This window comes from Stegodyphus dumicola, chromosome 10 (assembly GCF_044657685.1).
Source record: "Stegodyphus dumicola isolate Sdum_Otavi_A_Nest chromosome 10, ASM4465768v1".
Classification (NCBI taxonomy): domain Eukaryota; kingdom Metazoa; phylum Arthropoda; class Arachnida; order Araneae; family Eresidae; genus Stegodyphus; species Stegodyphus dumicola.
In genome coordinates this window covers 72,082,370-72,100,730 of record NC_140777.1, presented here as the reverse complement: position 1 = coordinate 72,100,730, position 18,361 = coordinate 72,082,370, and the positions used below count along the sequence as shown (strand labels likewise).

Genomic DNA, 18,361 nt, shown 5'->3' with positions numbered 1-18,361 from the left:
TGCTACTGAATCAAATTTAGAAAGAAAGCAAGCGGCCTGAAGCATTAAGCAAACGTGTTTCGTTTGAAGCATTAAGCAAAGACAAGTTTCAATAAACAGTTTATTAACAAGAAAATATTACAGCCATTTTTTTTTTTGTTTTTTTTTTTTTTTTGTTAGTCACAAAATATTTGCGCAAAATAAATGCGTACAGAAAATGCTCTTGGAAATATCTTCAAGAGTCTCCCCATTTCCTCAACAGCTTATTTCACTGAAGGGGCACATTTTCTACTCCACCTGGGAATAGAAGAAAAATAAATACACACAAAATGGCATATTTTAGCCATTATAAGCACAGATAATTATTAGTAGAAACAGAGTTAAGGTAAATGCACCAACAGTGATCATTGATGCAGAGTGGAACATTCTAAACTTAGAAAACTAAAGATAAAATGTTATACTAAGTGCATTTACTGATAATAATAAGGGTATCAAACTGTGTGAGTATAAATAGCTTTAAAAGCTTTCATATCTTATCTCCAGTCAATTAAGTCCAGAATGTCCCCTATCAGCTTAGTATCCAGTACTGATATATTTACCTTTACATGTAATAAGGCACTAAACGTAGCTTTTAGATGGGCATTTTTTTAATTCCTGAAATTTTGGGTTTTTTTGGAGGGGTGGCAGTAATTTGATTTTTTGGCAATTTTTTATTATTAAAATTATCAACTCGAAAGTCACATACAATATTTTAGAAGATTCGTTTAAAAAGTAATTTTTGGTCAATTGCATGCGATAATACAGTAAATATTCGCTTTGTCATACCATAATTGACTACGATACATATTTATCATCAGTTTATCAAACAAGCCAAGCTAATAAAGTCGAATTCAAGATAGTAATTTCACTTGTCAAAACAAAAGCAGGGCATATGAACTTTAAGGTCAGGAAGCAATTGTTCTGAAACGAATGCTTCTAAAGTTTTCATTATATTTCAGAAGGGCAAATTTTATTTCCTATGATTTATGTCTCTGATTTCTTTCTTTTTAGCGGGTATAAATCTTATGAAGCGAATCTGCAGCTTTAAATAAGCTGATAGCGAGAAAAAATGTATCCAATTTTTTTCTGGCATTACATTTTGGGTATAAATTAGTATTCTATTCTAGCAACTCTGTTCAGGAAATTTTTTAAAATGAACTATTTTTTTTTCAAATTCCTTTAAAAAAACTGAGATGTGTCGAAAGAAATCCTTCTGTACAAAATATCGGAAACAAATCTTTCGATTAACACCTTCAAAAAAGCTTTCAAGCACGCCAAAAACTTACATGGATAAATACTGCAGAGAGTACTGAAAATACCACGCCTGAGAATCACGACATATGCATTCTTTGAGAAATCGTTGGAGTCATGTTAATGAGGTATACTTATTATGATATAATAGGCGTTAACAGAAAAAGTATTAAAATTCTTGTGGACTGTACGTAATTTAAGTAGAAAATGATTCTTTTAATATATTCTTTAGTAAACTAAAGAGTATCTAAGGTTTTTCTCTAAATCTCCTTATGTAACTACGGATTTAAATTTTTTACTTTAATACTTAGAATAGCATAAAGCTGCAAAAGTGTTAAGACTTTTTATAACGAGTATTCAAGATTTATGTTACAGCATTTTTAACTTTCAGCGTTTAAGTAAATAATTTATTAGTTGATAACCTGAAATTAATTAATTAATTTTATTGATTTGCATTTTTATATTCATTATAAGTTTTTAAGTTAATTTTCAAAGAAAAAAGAAACTGAAGAAATTTTAGTTAACATATGATGTTGCGTGGCCCCAACTTGTCGACAACAGTAGTAGTGACTGCTATGAACTGTAAATTATACAAACTCGTAAGAAGGGTTTAAATCCCTTTTTATTTCACTTTAGAAATCACAATTGCGTTCACTTGACGCTCACAAACTACGCCGAACCGGCGGTTAAACCAAATAGAAAAGTACAACTAAAAATAAATGACAGGATGAATAAATAACGAAGTCACTATCTACGAGGCTAACTTAACTAACTTAACCGCGTTCTAAGATACAGCTGAGATTCAGCAAACTTACTGTTTAAGAAGTTGAAAGATTCAACGAACTGCCGAAATAGGCACACAGGCCGAAACGCGCGGTTCTTAAAATTTCTACCTAGCAACCTTCACGCTCGCGATTCAAGAAGCACACTTATAAACTCGTTTCCCTTCTATTTAAACTCAATTTACTTCTGCTAAAATTTGAATACTCTGCGCGTTCTACTAAAATTTACATACTCTGGCATTGGCAATTCCAGGGGAAAGTAAAGGCTTGACAGGAAAGATAGCTTAAAATAAATGTTAGTTAAAATAAATATAAACCCTACAAACATACTAGTAGATATTAATTTTATCGTTATTTGACACACCATCATTTATCATTAATTATTAGTTAACTCTTTTTTTTTTTTACATTTTTGCATTTTTGTTATTCTTGGGTTTTTTCGATTATATCCATTAGTTAACACAATTTCGCAATCAGCTCCTTTTCCACCTATTTTTAAGAGGGTTACATTCATAGGATTGAAACTGAGTAAGACCGACTCTGCATAAGGATGGACACTGAGTAAGACCGGCAAAATGTGTGACCGACACCGTTAAAACATTTGACACTGCCATTCGACTGGCACTGTAATCTGTTACTTTCGAATAGGCACTTCAAGGCCATTTCCCAGCCCATCCGTGGATTATAACTATGGCAAACATAGCAACGGATAAAAGGTCGAATCCTCTAATCTGCTGCACTATCCTAATTTCTTTGACCACGCAAACTAAAATCTTAAATGAAAGGAATGTCGCTATTACCTTGAAGTAGCTATTTAAAAATAATAGACTTTAGTTACCGGCATATAACTGATATAATAAAACAGAAATTTAAATAATGATGTAGTGATAGGTAAGAGGATTAATGTGAATATGTCACTATCACAAATGTTTTCAGACATACGACCGACACTGCGTAAGGTCGACATTAACATGCATCGTCACAACATAGCAACAACACCGGCATGCAAGAGAAATTGCACAATGTATCCAAGAATTATAATTAGTAGTAGAACATAACCAAGAAGGAAAAGATTTCTGTATAGCACTTGCACAAGACTGATACGGCATGCAAGTTGAAACAGGTTTTTGTGCTATCTTATCGATCCTACACCAGCAGAGAGGCTGCCGGTTCCATGCAGTCTGGGTTTTGTGCCCCATGCCCTTTTCTTTTCATAGTCATCTATTTTCTTCAGAAGAGAGTTATAACTTTTTTATACTTATGTAATTAATAATATGATTCTAAGCAAGAAATTACTAGTATAGAAAATAAATTGACTTCAGAAATTCATCTTTCTGGAAATTGTATCCGTTAACTGAACGACAAATAAACATAGATTTTGTAACACTAATTACAATCCCGTAATCTATTTATATACACATAGTTGCTTCTTGAGATAAAGAATATAATTTTTTAAAATAATATAAATGATAAACTTATCACGTCGTTAAAAATTATATCCTTAAACAGTAATCCTATAACTTCTATAGTTCAAAACTAATCACGTAAAAACATCCACGTTTCCAAAATATAGTATATAAGTGCTGATTTCAAACACTTTAAAACTTAAAGATCTAAATGTTTCTTATTCTTTTACAACAAATAGTGTTACGGAAACTTACTTCTGAGGCTTTTTTGGGAAGGGTAACTGTATTTAAATTTGTCTTTTAACTTGAAAGAAGACTGTTTGACATCTGCGATAGTTTGTGCATCTGAACTATCATCAGAACCTGTACAGGAGTTAGTAATGGATTAGAAAGCAGTGTTAGTTAGACAGATGGTTAGTTCAGTTAGATAGATGTGCAAAGCATAGAAAAAGTATTATTAAGGCATATCTTAATGTCTGCTTACATCAACCAAGCATTCATAAAATAATTTCCTGTAACGTTAATTAGCATATTTTAATATCACTGGAAATGGCAGATTTAGAACTTTTAGACATGAACGTTTTTATTTCTTTTGTACACATAGCAAAAATACAAATAGACAAATTAAGGATTTGTCTAATAAGTTACAAGCTCATGATAGAAATTGTGATGGAAACTAAAACTATCCAGTAGCTTAATCTTATAACATATTTTAAGAACAATTTATTCTTCTTAAAATAGTTCCCTCTTTTTAAATCTTTAGAAGAATTTATCAGAATATCTGTAATGCATTACAGTTTGATAGAATATATGCAATACATTAACTTTTTAATGTAAATATATTCTTGCGTAAAAAATTCTTGTGTATTATTTTTAGTCTTCTTTAAAATTTTCTGTAAAACAGATGTTTAAATATTCCATTAAATTTAGATTTTTGACTTTTAGCATATCCTAAATTACTCATGCACATAACACTGCAAAATTCTGTTAAGAATTCGGCATTTGTTGTCGAGTATTATGCATAACGTTTGTTCAAGCAAGAGGTTTGCAAAATCAGACGATAAAATGGCAGATCAATTCCATGCATTCTTTGAAACCTTTGCTTTCTTTGTGATATTATTACGAAACCGGTACCTACAGTACCGTATTGTTTGAAACCCAAACATACATAAAAGTTATGGTAAAATATAGATGATAAAAATGCAGCATATTTTTTAAGAAAAGATTTCTGGTTTCAAATCAAATTTATTTAACCACTAGAAACGGCGAGAAGAAAATCAGATAAGAATTTGGCATTTAACGTCACGAAGATGGGGCAATTGACACTACATAAAAATGTAAAGAGAAAAGAGGTCAAATCTAAACTGCAGCAGGAAAACAAAAATCAGAAAATTATGCTCTTTTGAATTCAAAGATTTATATATCAAGATTATATACCCACGTTAATCCTTTGCGGCACAGTGTGTCCGGTCTGGACACACCTAAAAATTTCCTTCTGTACGCACAGAAAAATTGAATGAAAAAGAATTTATAAGTTGCTATAGATTACTCTGAACCTTCTTTATTTATAGCAGATGGTAGCTCAACACCAACCAGTCCAAATATTTTAGCCATGTTTAGTTTTCTAAGACCCTCATTTTTCAAAGAAATCTTCCAGATATTTTAGGGTATAAAAGGAATTGTTTGAAAAGAAATTTCTAAGTTATTTTTTTGGCTGTATGCTAATCTCCTTATTCTATATTAGTTTTAAGTTTTTACTTTGAAATCTTGCCTAAAATCAAACGGCGAACCTTAGGTATGCCCAGACCGGGCTCACCGATAATCTAGGACAACTGAGATTCTGTATTCTTTCTTTCTCCGCATGTCATCGGTCAGTTCAATGACAATGCTTGTTTCAGCACTCTTTTCGAAGCTCTATTAGTGGGCCCACCCACAAAATTAAACGATAAGTGCTACCTTCACAAAATTTTACTTGTGTACGCCTCTAGCCTAATTAGACTGCCTACCTTTTTTTTTTTTTTTTTTTAATAAAAACTTCAAATTTAAAAGGTAGCGTGCCGGAAAGGGTTAACAAATTTCAAGGACTAAAACTGACCAATTTTTGCCAACAGAATTCCAAATTTAAATGATTATAATATTAAATGCAGGCGATGGGAAATTTCATATTCTTCTATGTATTGCTAGTTTTAATAGTGAATACTTTTCATACCTAGCTAGAAGACACTATTTAACTTGAGAAAATAAAAGTTGTAGAAGCATGAACAATTAAAATCTCATATAATACACAGCCGCAAATTTGAAAAAAAAAAAAACAAATGTATGATGTGTAGACCCAGTCATTGTGCAGACTTACATCAAAGGAAGTCTGCACAATTACAGGGTTATGAAGTCACTTCAATGGAATTTATACCTGTGCTTTGTTATAATTCTATTAATTTATACTTGCCAGATGCAAAGCGAAGAAACAAATAATCAAACTTATGATTACTATACAACAGGGATTATTTATACTCGGAAAGCAACTTTATCTAAATAAACGAAAGATATTACTCACTTTCAACACAACCTGGACGACCGTCGCTGGGTCGAACGAATCCATGGCAGCATTCGTATTTGGTTGCTACCATCTGAGATCCTTCATTTGTTACTTCCCTGAAAGAAATACGGTTCTGAGTAAAAGGTGATATTTATTGTAAGTTATTAAATAAAACCAATAAAATTGTTTTGTTATTGTACTACATTAGTTAATGAGCCAAATTTTATATTATTTTATTTAACTTGTTCTTTTGGTTGTCCGTTTGCTAACTTGGGTCAAATCTTTAAATTAATATTACCCTTCCTCTTCTATTAATCAAAATTTTTAAGGTTTCTCACATATACATATTTATGATGACAATATAATATTCCACAGGAACTGTTCCAAAATCAGAAAAAATTTTAAATTAAGTGCAAAAGAGAAATCTTATTTTGGTGCATTTTCAATGCCTAAATAAAGTTATTGCTTTCTTTAATTTTATGCTTTACACTGGAGTCTTTCTTTTGGTTTGATCCGATAAATGTTTTGCATTTTTCTAAAATTATTTAATTTTTTCCCCACGTGTTTGTTTAAGCGATCAAACTAATCATCGCAGGATTTACAATTTTATTCCCCCACATAGAATAAAAAAATGACCTCCTATGTTTAGGTTTAGCAAAATTTCGAACATAATTTATTGAAATTCGGGGCTATTTAAAAAATTATTCGATTGTTTTTATAATCGTGAAATTTTTAACAATGATCAGTTTTAAAAAAAATAATTTTAAACATCCATTATCAGGAGCTCGGTAGTATTTCTAAACGAAAATGAGAATGGATATTTAAATTAAACAATAATTTAAATAAAATGAATGCATATTTAGTTCATTGAAAACATCAGAAGACTTTGTAAAAATGACATTGCGCGTTCTTAATTGTTATGTTGATTCAGAAAGAATGATTTTCCTACATTGAGATGTGGTGAATATTTGCATTCTTTCCGCATTCCATGGAAAAAGTAAACCAATAAAATACTAAGTGTCATGCTTTAAGTTAATTAAATATAAGTTTGGCACGTCCATGCGAGAACTGCATTATGTCACTAAAAAAATTTCAAGGATTAATAAAAGTAACAATACAGAAATGATACTCATAACAAGGCTCGCATAAATTTCTTCATATCAGTTTTTATATTTATAATTTGCTGTTGTTAATAATTCTGCGATTTTATTTCAAGTCAAATATGATCAAGCCTGTTATGAAAGCTAATGTTTTCAACTTTTTAAAGCATTTAATGAAAACCATGCAACTAAATTTTTTAATTATATCGTGTAACTTATTTCTTACGGTATGAAGCATAAATTACTTTTAAATTTATAGCTTTTAGTAATAAATGGATGAATGAAAACACCCAGAATTATGTTAATACTTCCTTTACTTTAATTTAATAATGATAATATAAGCAGACATACAGTGGCTGGACAAAAATATGGAAACACCTTCTGAAATGCATGTTTGAAAAGAAAGATTGATTTTAATGAAATATGTAGGTGGGGCTGGCGTTTTTGACTACTGACGCCACCTATACAACTTCGTAAATGTGTTAAACAGTTCAGTTGTTGTCGGAGTACTGTTATGTGAGGTTGTCATTGCATTATGTCAGAGTTAAGAGACTTCGAAGGTGGGCAAATTGTTGGAGCACGTATGGTAGGTGCTTCCGTAAGCAAGGTGGCCGAGGTGTTTAGTGTTTCAAGAGATACTGTATCGAAGATTTATCCGCATATTTGAAAAGCGGAAAAATATCATCTGCTAAATCACAGCGCGGACGAAAGTGTGTCCTGAGTGATCGTGACAGACGATCATTAAGGGCAATTGTGGCGAAAAATAAGAAGACCACAGCTGCAAAAGTTACTGCTGAAATGAACGTTGTGTTACCGAACCCTGTGAGTACCAAAACAATTAGAAGGGAGCTTCATAAACAGGGAATTGCTGGCCGTGCTGCAATTGAGAAGCCACTCATCAGTGATGCTAATGCCCGTAACAGGAAAAGGTGGTGTTTAAGTCATAAAGCCTGGACTATAGAGCAGTGGAAGCGAGTAATATGGTCTGACGAGTCTTCTTTCACATTGTTTCCCACTTTTGGCCGAGTTTACGTCTGGAGAACGCCATCTCAAGCCTATAATACAGACTGCTTGTTGCCAAGAGTGAAACATGGCGGGGGTTCTGTTATGGTTTGGGCAGCCATGTCGTGGTTCTCTGCTAGCCTCATGATAACTGTGTCAAGGCACATGACTGCCAAGACTTACGTGAACATTTTGGCCGATCAAGTTCATCCTATGGTACAAACTTTGTTCCCCGATGGTGATGGTGTCTTCCAAGACGACAAAGCATCTGTTCATACAGCTCACATTGTCCAGGACTGGTTTTCTGAGCACGAGGATGAGTTGTCCCATCTTCCCTGGCTACCACAGTCACCAGACCTGAATATTATCGAACCTTTGTGGTCTAAATTGGAACGGAAAGTGCGTTCTCGTTATCCACCGCCAACATCGTTATCTGAACTTGCCACCGTTTTGCAGGAAGAATGGTTTAATATTCCCTTGGCAAACATACAGGAACTGTATTTATCCATTCCGAGAAGACTGCAAGCTGTTTTGGATGCCAACGGGTTTCCTACAACAAATTAAGCAAAGAAACATGTTTTTTTTAAAGGTGTTTCCATATTTTTCTCCAACCCCTGTAGTACATAATTTAGATGGTGCCTCTTATTTTTAAGTGGAGTCACTTTTTAAGAAATCAAAGGTGTATTAAATCGAAATGAGTAACTGCAATTAAATACTACATCCTTTTATACTTTCAGCAGTAAAAAAAAACGAAACTTAAAATTTTCGCCATAAAATACAAATTACATTAACATAAAAAGCATACTGAATGTTTCTCATTTTCGATTTTATTTTCTTTATTACTTTTTTCAAAGGCATATCATCCGTCGCAAATTCAGTATTCGTTTTTTTTTTCTTTGATGCAAATGTGAAGAACAGATCATTACTTAAAGTGAGAGACGATTTGTTTGTTTTTACTACATTTAGTAAATAACAATTTGTTTGTAATATTTTGCTTCATGAAAGGGCAAAGGTTATTTTTTATCTTTAAAAATTTAGATAGGATGAAATCAATGATTTTTTTTAATACATGCTACATACTATGATTTTCTATTAAAAAATAATCGATAAAGTCTGTGCGCGTTGTCTGTTTGTTTGTTTGTGGCATCATCTCCTCCGGAACGGCGGGGAATTGAGTTTCGAGAGAGGTACTCTCCCGGATTCCGAAAATTCGTGGAAAGCCATGTCGAACATTCTCAGCTTCGTACGACTTTAATCAGCCGTAATATTAATTGAAAACTCTGAAAACACTAAATTTTGCACTCATTTTTAAAAATAGCATCAGTCTCGAAAGTCGCTGGAGATAAAAATGCTTTATTTCAAAAAGTGTTGCCACTGCTCGATTTCAAATCGTAGAGTTTGTTAATTAAAAATTTGTAAGTTTTACAAAATATGTCAGACATTAAATATGTTGTTATTATTATATAATGTCATATTCTGACGATGAAGATACATGCGATTGCATGTGATGTCATTGTATGTCGAAAGATGTCGAGAAGCACCATAACCATAGTGTTTAAATCAATCTTCCACTGCAAATAGTTGAGTGGGAAGTTCGTAGGTCCGGTAACCAGTAATAAATTTCATGGTATTGATGGTGATGAATTATCCTGGCATTAAAGCCTAGAAAGTTATATTCGCCAAAATATGAAGAAGATTAATAGTGTTATGACACAAACATGAAACAGAGCATAATATAAATCAACTGAAACAAATTAACTGACATTACTTTCTGTTGGTATTAAATAAATCATAAATTTCACAAGATAAAAATATAAAACTAGTTAAAAATCTGAATACATATCTGTATTTAAAACCATTTCAGGCTAATAAATTTCATGAAATGTTTGTCTTGGGGAAAAAAGTGATAGATGACTGCCATATGTAATTTCCAAAATCTCAGATTTTTCTCTGAAGTGTTAATTTCTCTATACGCAGTTGATTTGAATTTTATTTTTTCTCTTTTTTGGAAATCTAGGAGGACCACAAAGAAAGACTTCAAGGAGCATTTGTGGTCTCTGTTGACCACAGTTTGAGAAACGCTGTTCTAGAGTCTACAGGCGAGATGTTTTGCAGTTCTTATAAACACCAGCTAGCATTCAGTTAAGTGATCATTGCTTATATGCCACAGGTAAAAGCCAGGCCAGCAGCTGTGTAGACCTGACTTTTACCTGTACCTGCACCTGTACCGGTTGATTGATGTATTCCTGTACCTGGCTAACTGTTAAGCTTCTGCCTGTTTGGATTTCTCAGATAGAACACCTCGGGGGATGATCGGAGGTTCTCCCACTCCTCTTTCTCTACAACCAATCGCTTAAGAGGTTTCGATATGCAGGAGATTCTGAATGCCCTCTTACCGCGCAGACACTATACGTTTACAAACGTCCTCGCTTTTTCCGAGCTTAAAACCAAGGAACTTCAGTACTACAGTCAGCCTCATTAACCATTATCCCATCCGGGTGGCTACAGCTTGACCATAAAATCCAAGTACATAAAGATCACCAAACCATACGTGTATTGGTATGACTTAAAGAACCTAGTCGAAAGCCTGCGACCACAGTTTCTAATGAGACTTACCAGTTTACAGAAAACATATGAACTCAGCGATAAGTCGCTACACAGTTCCCCAAGTTCCTCAACCTTCACCTTAGACAAAAGAGGTGAGGAACTCTACACCTATACCTCAATTTTTTTTTCCTCGGAGGAGGATAGAATTTTCTGAGGTATAACTTTTACCAACACATCAGTCACTATTGTACATGAGGCTTAAAATTTCCGAGTAATCCCAGTGGAGCACCCAAATCGGTGTTCTCCAATAACCAGATATTTTTTCAGTCTAATTCAGCTCTCAGGGTACTTCCATTTCGATAACTGCAGCTAACCAGCATCACGGGTTTGTATAGACTCTCTCACCATGCAATATTGAAATATAAGAAATTCTAGTTTCCTTTATCATCAATGGCAGTAAAGTCTCATATTTTACAATTGACGGCTAGAACTATTCTTAAAAAAATCTAGTTATTTTCTCTCGAGTTCAAATAAAGTAAATGTTTTTAATTCCTTTAAATATGCCTTTAAAGCATCTTTATAATATATAAGCGGCTAAAGTGTGTGTCGCCGATAGTTTCTTGTTGCCACTCGGAAAAATGAGCACGGAAATTAATGTTTCCGCAGTTTTTAATTAATATCTCAACCGATTAAAGTCGTACGAAGATGAGAACGGTATCGATGGATTCGGAGAATTTTTTTGAATCCGTGGATACGCATCTCAAATTTCAACTCTGCGCCGTTCCGTAGATATTCGAGAAAAAAAAATTGGCACGTAGCCAAATCTCTTTAATAGGGAAAACCCAAGAAAGAAAGTATAAAATGTAGGGAAAAATTAGTTTTTAATTAATTTCTCTGCTAATTAAAGTACCAAGAAGACGCGAATGGTCAAAATGGCTTGCCACGGACCTGCGGAATCCAATGGTGTGCTTCCTTAAGCCCGGGAGCCAGCCGTTTCGAAGGAGATGATGTTACTTCACCCTATATATATATATATATATATGCAGCTTAAGTGTCTGTTTGTCACCGATAGATTATTGGTTGCTTGCGTGACTTTACTAGCCAATGGGGTGAAGTTGCCACGGCACAGGGTTGCCGTTTCAATTGAGACGTAGACAATTTCCTGTAAAACTTGCCTTTGCTATGACCATCAATAATTCTCAGGGCCAAACGCTTAAGCGTGTTGGCATTTTTTTTAACCTGAGCCTTCATTTCGACACGGTCAACTTTATGTTGCCTGTTCAAGAGTTCGTGAAAGAACGGACATAAAATTAAAAATATGGGATGGTCTCTACAAGGCGAGCTTAAAAATGATGGAATGATCTACACAAGAAATGTTGTGTACAAAGAGATCTTTGACATGTGAATTAACATTTCATTATTTAAATCATTTTTATTGATTGAGGTAGCGGTGGATTCTTAAGAAATATACCGCCAGTGGTTTCCTTCATTGTACTCTACGTTAAACAATTAAGCAAGTAGAAGGGGATAACCCGTGGGACAGTAAGCAAATGGGCGTCCTCGCCGCCTGTCCTGGGTAATTCAGTTTAAATTAGCAGACACCTTTGCACAAATCATTTTAATTACAATTTATAATACCTAGAACAGCGGTCATTTCGTATGACCGCCGAGCTTTCTAGTTTTACTATAAATGATTTAAATAATGATATAAATTCGCTAGTCTAATTATGCATCTTCATCAAATACTCATTACAAATTAGTGTACAGAAGGAATAAGTTTATTGGATAAAATAAATTTTATCTTACGGTTTTTTTTTAAACTACGAATCGTCACTGAAGTTTCATGTTCTATAGTAAGGTAATACTTTTACCTTTTATTAATTTTTTTTTCTTTGCGCTATCTGTCTTATGCAAGAATGAATGAGAATTTTCATTTTGTTTCCTTGAAAGAATATATAGCAAAGTTTTCTTCCTTAGCTCTTAACAAAACTATTTGCACATGATTCATAATTTGATAAATGGTATACATGAACATTATTTCAATCTCTAACAGAATAGCATCAGAAATATTAAATTACCTTCCGAAGCAGACATATTTAGTGTTGGTTCCTTTGCAGCTCTTTGACTGGTGCTGGTAATCGGCAACTCCGAATGAATCGTCATTTATCCATTCTTTAATGTCATCAGGTTCTTGGGAGATTTTCTTCTCTTCACAGACATTTGGTCTGTAAAAAGAAATAAAATTAAAAATAATAAGCTATTTTTATATGGTATTATGTTTTATAAACCAGTTAAGAGTTCTGATTAACGTTTCTCTCTTTTGACTTGCTTTGAACTGTTCTGACAAGCCTGAACGTTTAGAAAACCGCGACTTTAGTTTCCAAAAGTAGGATGAATTACTGATATGGCGAATTATCCACAAATTTGGAATACCTAGAATCAAAAATTTTTATCAACGTGTTGTCGTTGTCGTGACTTATCTCACTTGTCTGACAGTAACATCAGAACCGGTTACAGCCGAAAACATCGCGGACGAAAACGTCGCGGAGAAAACAACGCAAGGCAAAAACGTCGTGCAACAAAACATCGTGGGAGAAAACATCGCAACGAGAAAACATCGCAGTTCTAAAACATCGTGGTACAAAACATCGTCGTCGAAAATAAAGCGGTTCAAAAACTTCGCAGTTTAAAAACATCGTCTTCGAAAATATCGTGGTAAAAAATAAAGTATCTACAAATCATCGCATGACGATAACATCGCAGACATGCTTCTTTCAGGCTTTAATAACTGTAAATGGGTATTCCCATATTGATTTGTGATCGCAAGATGGAAAGAAGGATAATTTTTACTTTCATACTTTTTATTAACTAATAAATTTTTGCTGAGAAAATAAGAATGAAACTTAAGCATAGAAAATTAATGCAACTTATAGCACTTAATAGAATTTTAAACCGACTTAGTTAACTAACAAAGACCATTAATAAATCATTTTTATAAAGTTTTTACTGCTAATTTTTCATGAAAAGTATAATCTATAATTTGCATTTAATTTTTTATGCTTAAGTTTCCTTCTTACTTTTTCAGCAAACATTTATTAGTTAATAAAATATGTGAAAATAAAAATTATCCTTCTTTACATACTGCGCTCACAAATCATTATGGGAATATCCATTTACAATAATTAAAACCTGAAGAAAGCACGTCTGCGAAGTTATCGTCATGCGATGATTTGTAGATACTTTATTTTTTACCACGATATTTTCGACGACGATGTTTTTAAACTGCGAAGTTTTTGAACCGCTTTATTTTCGACGACGATGTTTTGTAGCACGATGTTTTAGAACTGCGATGTTTTCTCTTTGCGATGTTTTCTCCCACGATGTTTTGTAGCACGACGTTTTCGCCTTGCGTTGTTTTCTCCGCGACGTTTTCGTCCGCGATGTTTTTGCCACGATATTATCGGCGGACACCATCAGAACCAGCCCACGAAATTCATCGTGACAAGGAGGGTTCGAGTGTCTCCCACCCCCTCTTCCTCTACCATCAACCTCTTGAGAGGACTTTCGGCTCGTCGCATATTTAGAGTGCTTCCATGCCGCACAGACAACATACATTTACAAACAACCATGCCTTGTCCGGGATCGAACTCGGTCTTTCGGCACGACTGTCAGAGTTACAAACCACTATCCCCGTTGGGTGGCGCACATATTTTGCTGTCATTGGAAACTGCTGCGTGAATTTGTCTGCGGTATTGCTAGACTTCACGTTGCAGTACCTTTAGTTTAAAAAAACCCAAATATTTACTACAACAAATCAATTCTGTTTAAAATTTTGTGGAATTATTTATTGGGTTGTTCGGAAAGTAATTTCGTTTTTTCCCGTCAGAGGACTTAATTACATTTTTTTCGAAACCAACTTCACACTTAAGCCGCATAACCATTATATGTCTTGAGAGCTGATATTACAAGGCTTGTGTGTGAAAAAGTTCTATTAATTCTACGCAGTAGTTTTTGGTTGGTGCCCTTTTAAATATGGAGAGCAATAAGCAGCATTTTCGTCATATTTTACTTTTTTACTTCAGAAAAGGTAAAAATGCTGTCCAAGCGAGAAAAAAATTGACGGATGTGTATGGAGAAGGCGTGTTAACAGTACGCCAGTGCCAGAACTGGTTTGCAAAGTTTCGATCCGGCCATTTTGATGTCGAAGATGCACCACGGTCTGGAAGGCCGGTCGAAGCTGACAAAGATTCGATAAAGGCATTAGTTGATGCAAATCGGCGAATAACCACACGAGAGATCGGTCAGAGGTTAAATTTGTCGAATTCGACTGTTTATGGCCCCTTGAAAGGCCTGGGCTTAACCTCGAAGCTCGATGTGTGGGTGCCCCATGTTCTTACGGAGCGAAATTTGTGTCGTCGCGTTGACGTGTGTGATTCGCTCCTCAAACGTCAGGAAAATGATTCATTTTTGAAGCGGATTATTACTGGGGACGAAAAATGGGTCGTATACAACAATGGGAAACGCAAGAGGTCATGGAGCAGAAAAGATGAACCGGCTCAAAGCGTTTCAAAAGCCAACATTCACCAAAAAAAGGTGATGCTGTTCGTTTGGTGGGATTTCAAAGGAATCTTTTTTTTTTTTTTTTTTTTTTTTTTTTTAAGGTTTTACCGGACAATACAACTATTAATTCGGAAGTCTATTGTCATCAGCTGGACAAATTAAATGATGCACTTAAACAGAAGAGGCCAGAATTAACCAACAGGAAGGGTGTAGTGTTCCACCAGGATAATGCGAGACCTCATACAAGTTTGGTCACTCGCCAAAAGCTTTTACAGCTTGAATGGGACATACTGCAACATCCACCATATTCTCCAGATCTGGCGCCTTCCGATTATTATCTGTTCCGGTCCCTGCAAAATTTTTTGGATGGTAAAACCTTTACCTCAAATGAAGATATCAGTTTTTTGCCAGCAAGGACCAAAACTTTTATGAGCGGGGAATCATGTTACTGCCAGAAAGATGGCAAAAGGTGTTGGACCAGAACGTCCAATATATAATTTAATAAAATATTTATTCAATATATGAAAATTGTCTTTCATGTTCCCCCAAAGAAACGAAATTACTTTCCGAACAACCCAATACTAACTCTTGCATAAACTTTGCACTTTCCAACTAACTCTTGCATAGTTAGTATTTATAATTCTTTTTCTTATGTGATAATCAACCAAAAAAAAAAAAAAAAAAAAAGGTCTGTGTATTACTAAATATAAAAATAAATTATCTTTCATAAGACTTATAAGACTAATCTTTTATATGTCTTTGTTTTTCCTTTGCACAAAGAAATCATCTATTCTGCACATAAAAAATCTGACGTGGGCACCACTTGACATCCTTGTACTGCCTATTAAATTACGCACAGTTTTCGCTGCATTTCATTTAAACTTATTTTCTAGAATTATTCTAACATAAGTAACCGATCTGTCAAGGCAAGTTGAAAATGACATCAAAAACTGCAAATTTTAAAATTAAATATTCCGGGCAATTTTAGTCGTACGGGAGTCAACCCTCTTCTAATTTTGTTTTTTCGTAATGAGTATGAAACTTTCCCAAATATAAGTATAGGAATCGGGAGATCGCATTAAAAGTTAAGTTTCGTTAATTGTTCAAAATTAATTTTTTAACAAAAATTTGACATTGGCAAAATATGAAATTTTTCGTCATTTAAAAGAGTTCTGTAACTGGAAGTATAGGAGTACTACCAACGATTGCGAAAATAAAGGCCGGGTGAGGACATTTTAGCCGAGTAAGAGGAGGTGTATATATATATATATATATATATATTTGGTACTGCCGATTGAAAATAAAGAAGGGAGGTGCACAGCAAGATATTATAGAAGAGCTATATACAAAATTTCCAAGTTCCACTTTTCATCGCTTTTAAGTTATACGATATATATACATATATATATACATAGGTACGAACGGATGTCACAAAAAATCTCTTTTGAATCGATTTTAAATTCATTTTACAATCCATTTTGGAAGCAAGAGAACTTCATTCTATGCGTTCATACAGGTGACAGGTGAATGCAGGGCCGGACACCTGGACGCCTTTGTAGAAAAATCGGGTGTCGTCCGGTACCCGCACCTATCTAGAGCAACACGACTCTCTCAGCTTCCTATGGGCTGCATCGGGAATTTATTAAATAAATACAGACATAGGTACATACAGACATTTTGAAAAAAAAAAAAAAAAGAAGAAGAAAAAGAAAAAAATGTCGTCCAAATGGAATTGGGAAATGGTTGGTAAAAATGGGTATTTCTATTGAAATAATACCCGAAATTATCCGCGATTAGAATACTTCCTTCACTTCATACAAGGAAGTAAAAATACTTAGCTTAAAACCGTCATGGTAACGTTTTCCTAGAACTATTCTAAGAGTATATGTAAATTAAGTGCACGTATCTGAAACCATGAAAAAATATAATATTCTAAAAAATTTATCTCAAAAAAATTTTTAAAACTAAATTAAATTGCATAAGTGAATAATTGTTGAGCTGGCAGTAAACAGAATATATATATATGGGGGGTGCGTGTGTGTATGTATGTATATATATATATGTGTGTTGTGTTTGTATATATATGATGTGATGTACCAGCTTTAATCGTAGCTTAAATTATCAGACGATAAGTTAAAAATAGGATCCATTTATTATTATTCAATAGAAATATCAGTTACAAAATCAGATATCCGGGGTAAATTAAAAGAATTACTAATAACTTTTTGTATAAAGTTTACTGTATCGTGACATTTAAGAAAAAGCCCCGATATTCCTTTTGCGAGTCCTTTTATAGCCTCTGGAAAGGCGGAGCATCCAAGAAATGACGTCAGCCTCGTCAGCCAGTCCAGTTCGCTTTAAATATCTCCAGAACATTCTAAAACTGTACGTGTAGAAAAGGCGGGAAAAACAACTTGTCTACGGGGCTGTGGATTTAATTTACCGTACTTTCAAATAAGAGAACGTCGCCATTGAAAATGAAAAGAACATACAGTTAGAATTTTAAGTGTATTCTTGACTATGGAATTTTATTATTACATATATATATACATATATATATATATATATATATATATACATGTCAAAGCTCAGTCGATAGAATTTTCAACAGAGCTACATTTCTGAACTATAGCTGGATGAATAGCAAAACTACTCAAAGAAATAAAATGAATAAAAGGGATTTAAAATAATTCAAAGAGAATAAATACATAAATACAAAATAAAAATTTTAAAGAAACTTTTAGAAAATTTTAATTAATGATAAAGTTTTCAATTATTTAATATTCAATCATCAGTTTATAACATACTCCAAACTGACCCGAAATCAAATATGTAATATATAAAATATACCAACTGTCAAAATTTTTTAAAAGAAAACGAAAATTTTTTTTGCAAATTTAAATTTAAAAATAAGTAATTTTGAAAACCGAAATGGCAGAATATACAAGCAATCAAGGAAAACACAAATGAAGAAGTAGATATCAAATAAAAGGCAAAGGCTCGAATTTTTTATATGTGGTAATGGTAAAATATAAAATTTTAATAAAATTTTGAAATTAGATGAATCAGAAAGTGAAACAGGGAAAAAAATCATGATACGAAATACTAGGGATCAGGCACATTTTGAAAAACCAAAGAAAATGATAAAATGCACTTTGC

General features: G+C 33.5%; 1 protein-coding gene across 1 annotated transcript in view; it reads right to left on the bottom strand.

Annotated features, from left to right (window-relative positions):
• LOC118199195 (transforming growth factor-beta-induced protein ig-h3-like) overlaps positions 1 to 18,361 on the bottom strand; it is a 117,891-nt gene that overhangs the window by 66,597 nt on the left and 32,933 nt on the right. The window contains exons 3-4 of the mRNA XM_085825072.1: positions 12,721 to 12,867; positions 6,012 to 6,109 (exon numbers count right to left, since the gene is read on the bottom strand). Coding sequence (XP_085681198.1) covers positions 6,012 to 6,109; positions 12,721 to 12,867 — 245 coding nt within the window. The remainder of the gene's footprint in view (positions 1 to 6,011; positions 6,110 to 12,720; positions 12,868 to 18,361) is intronic.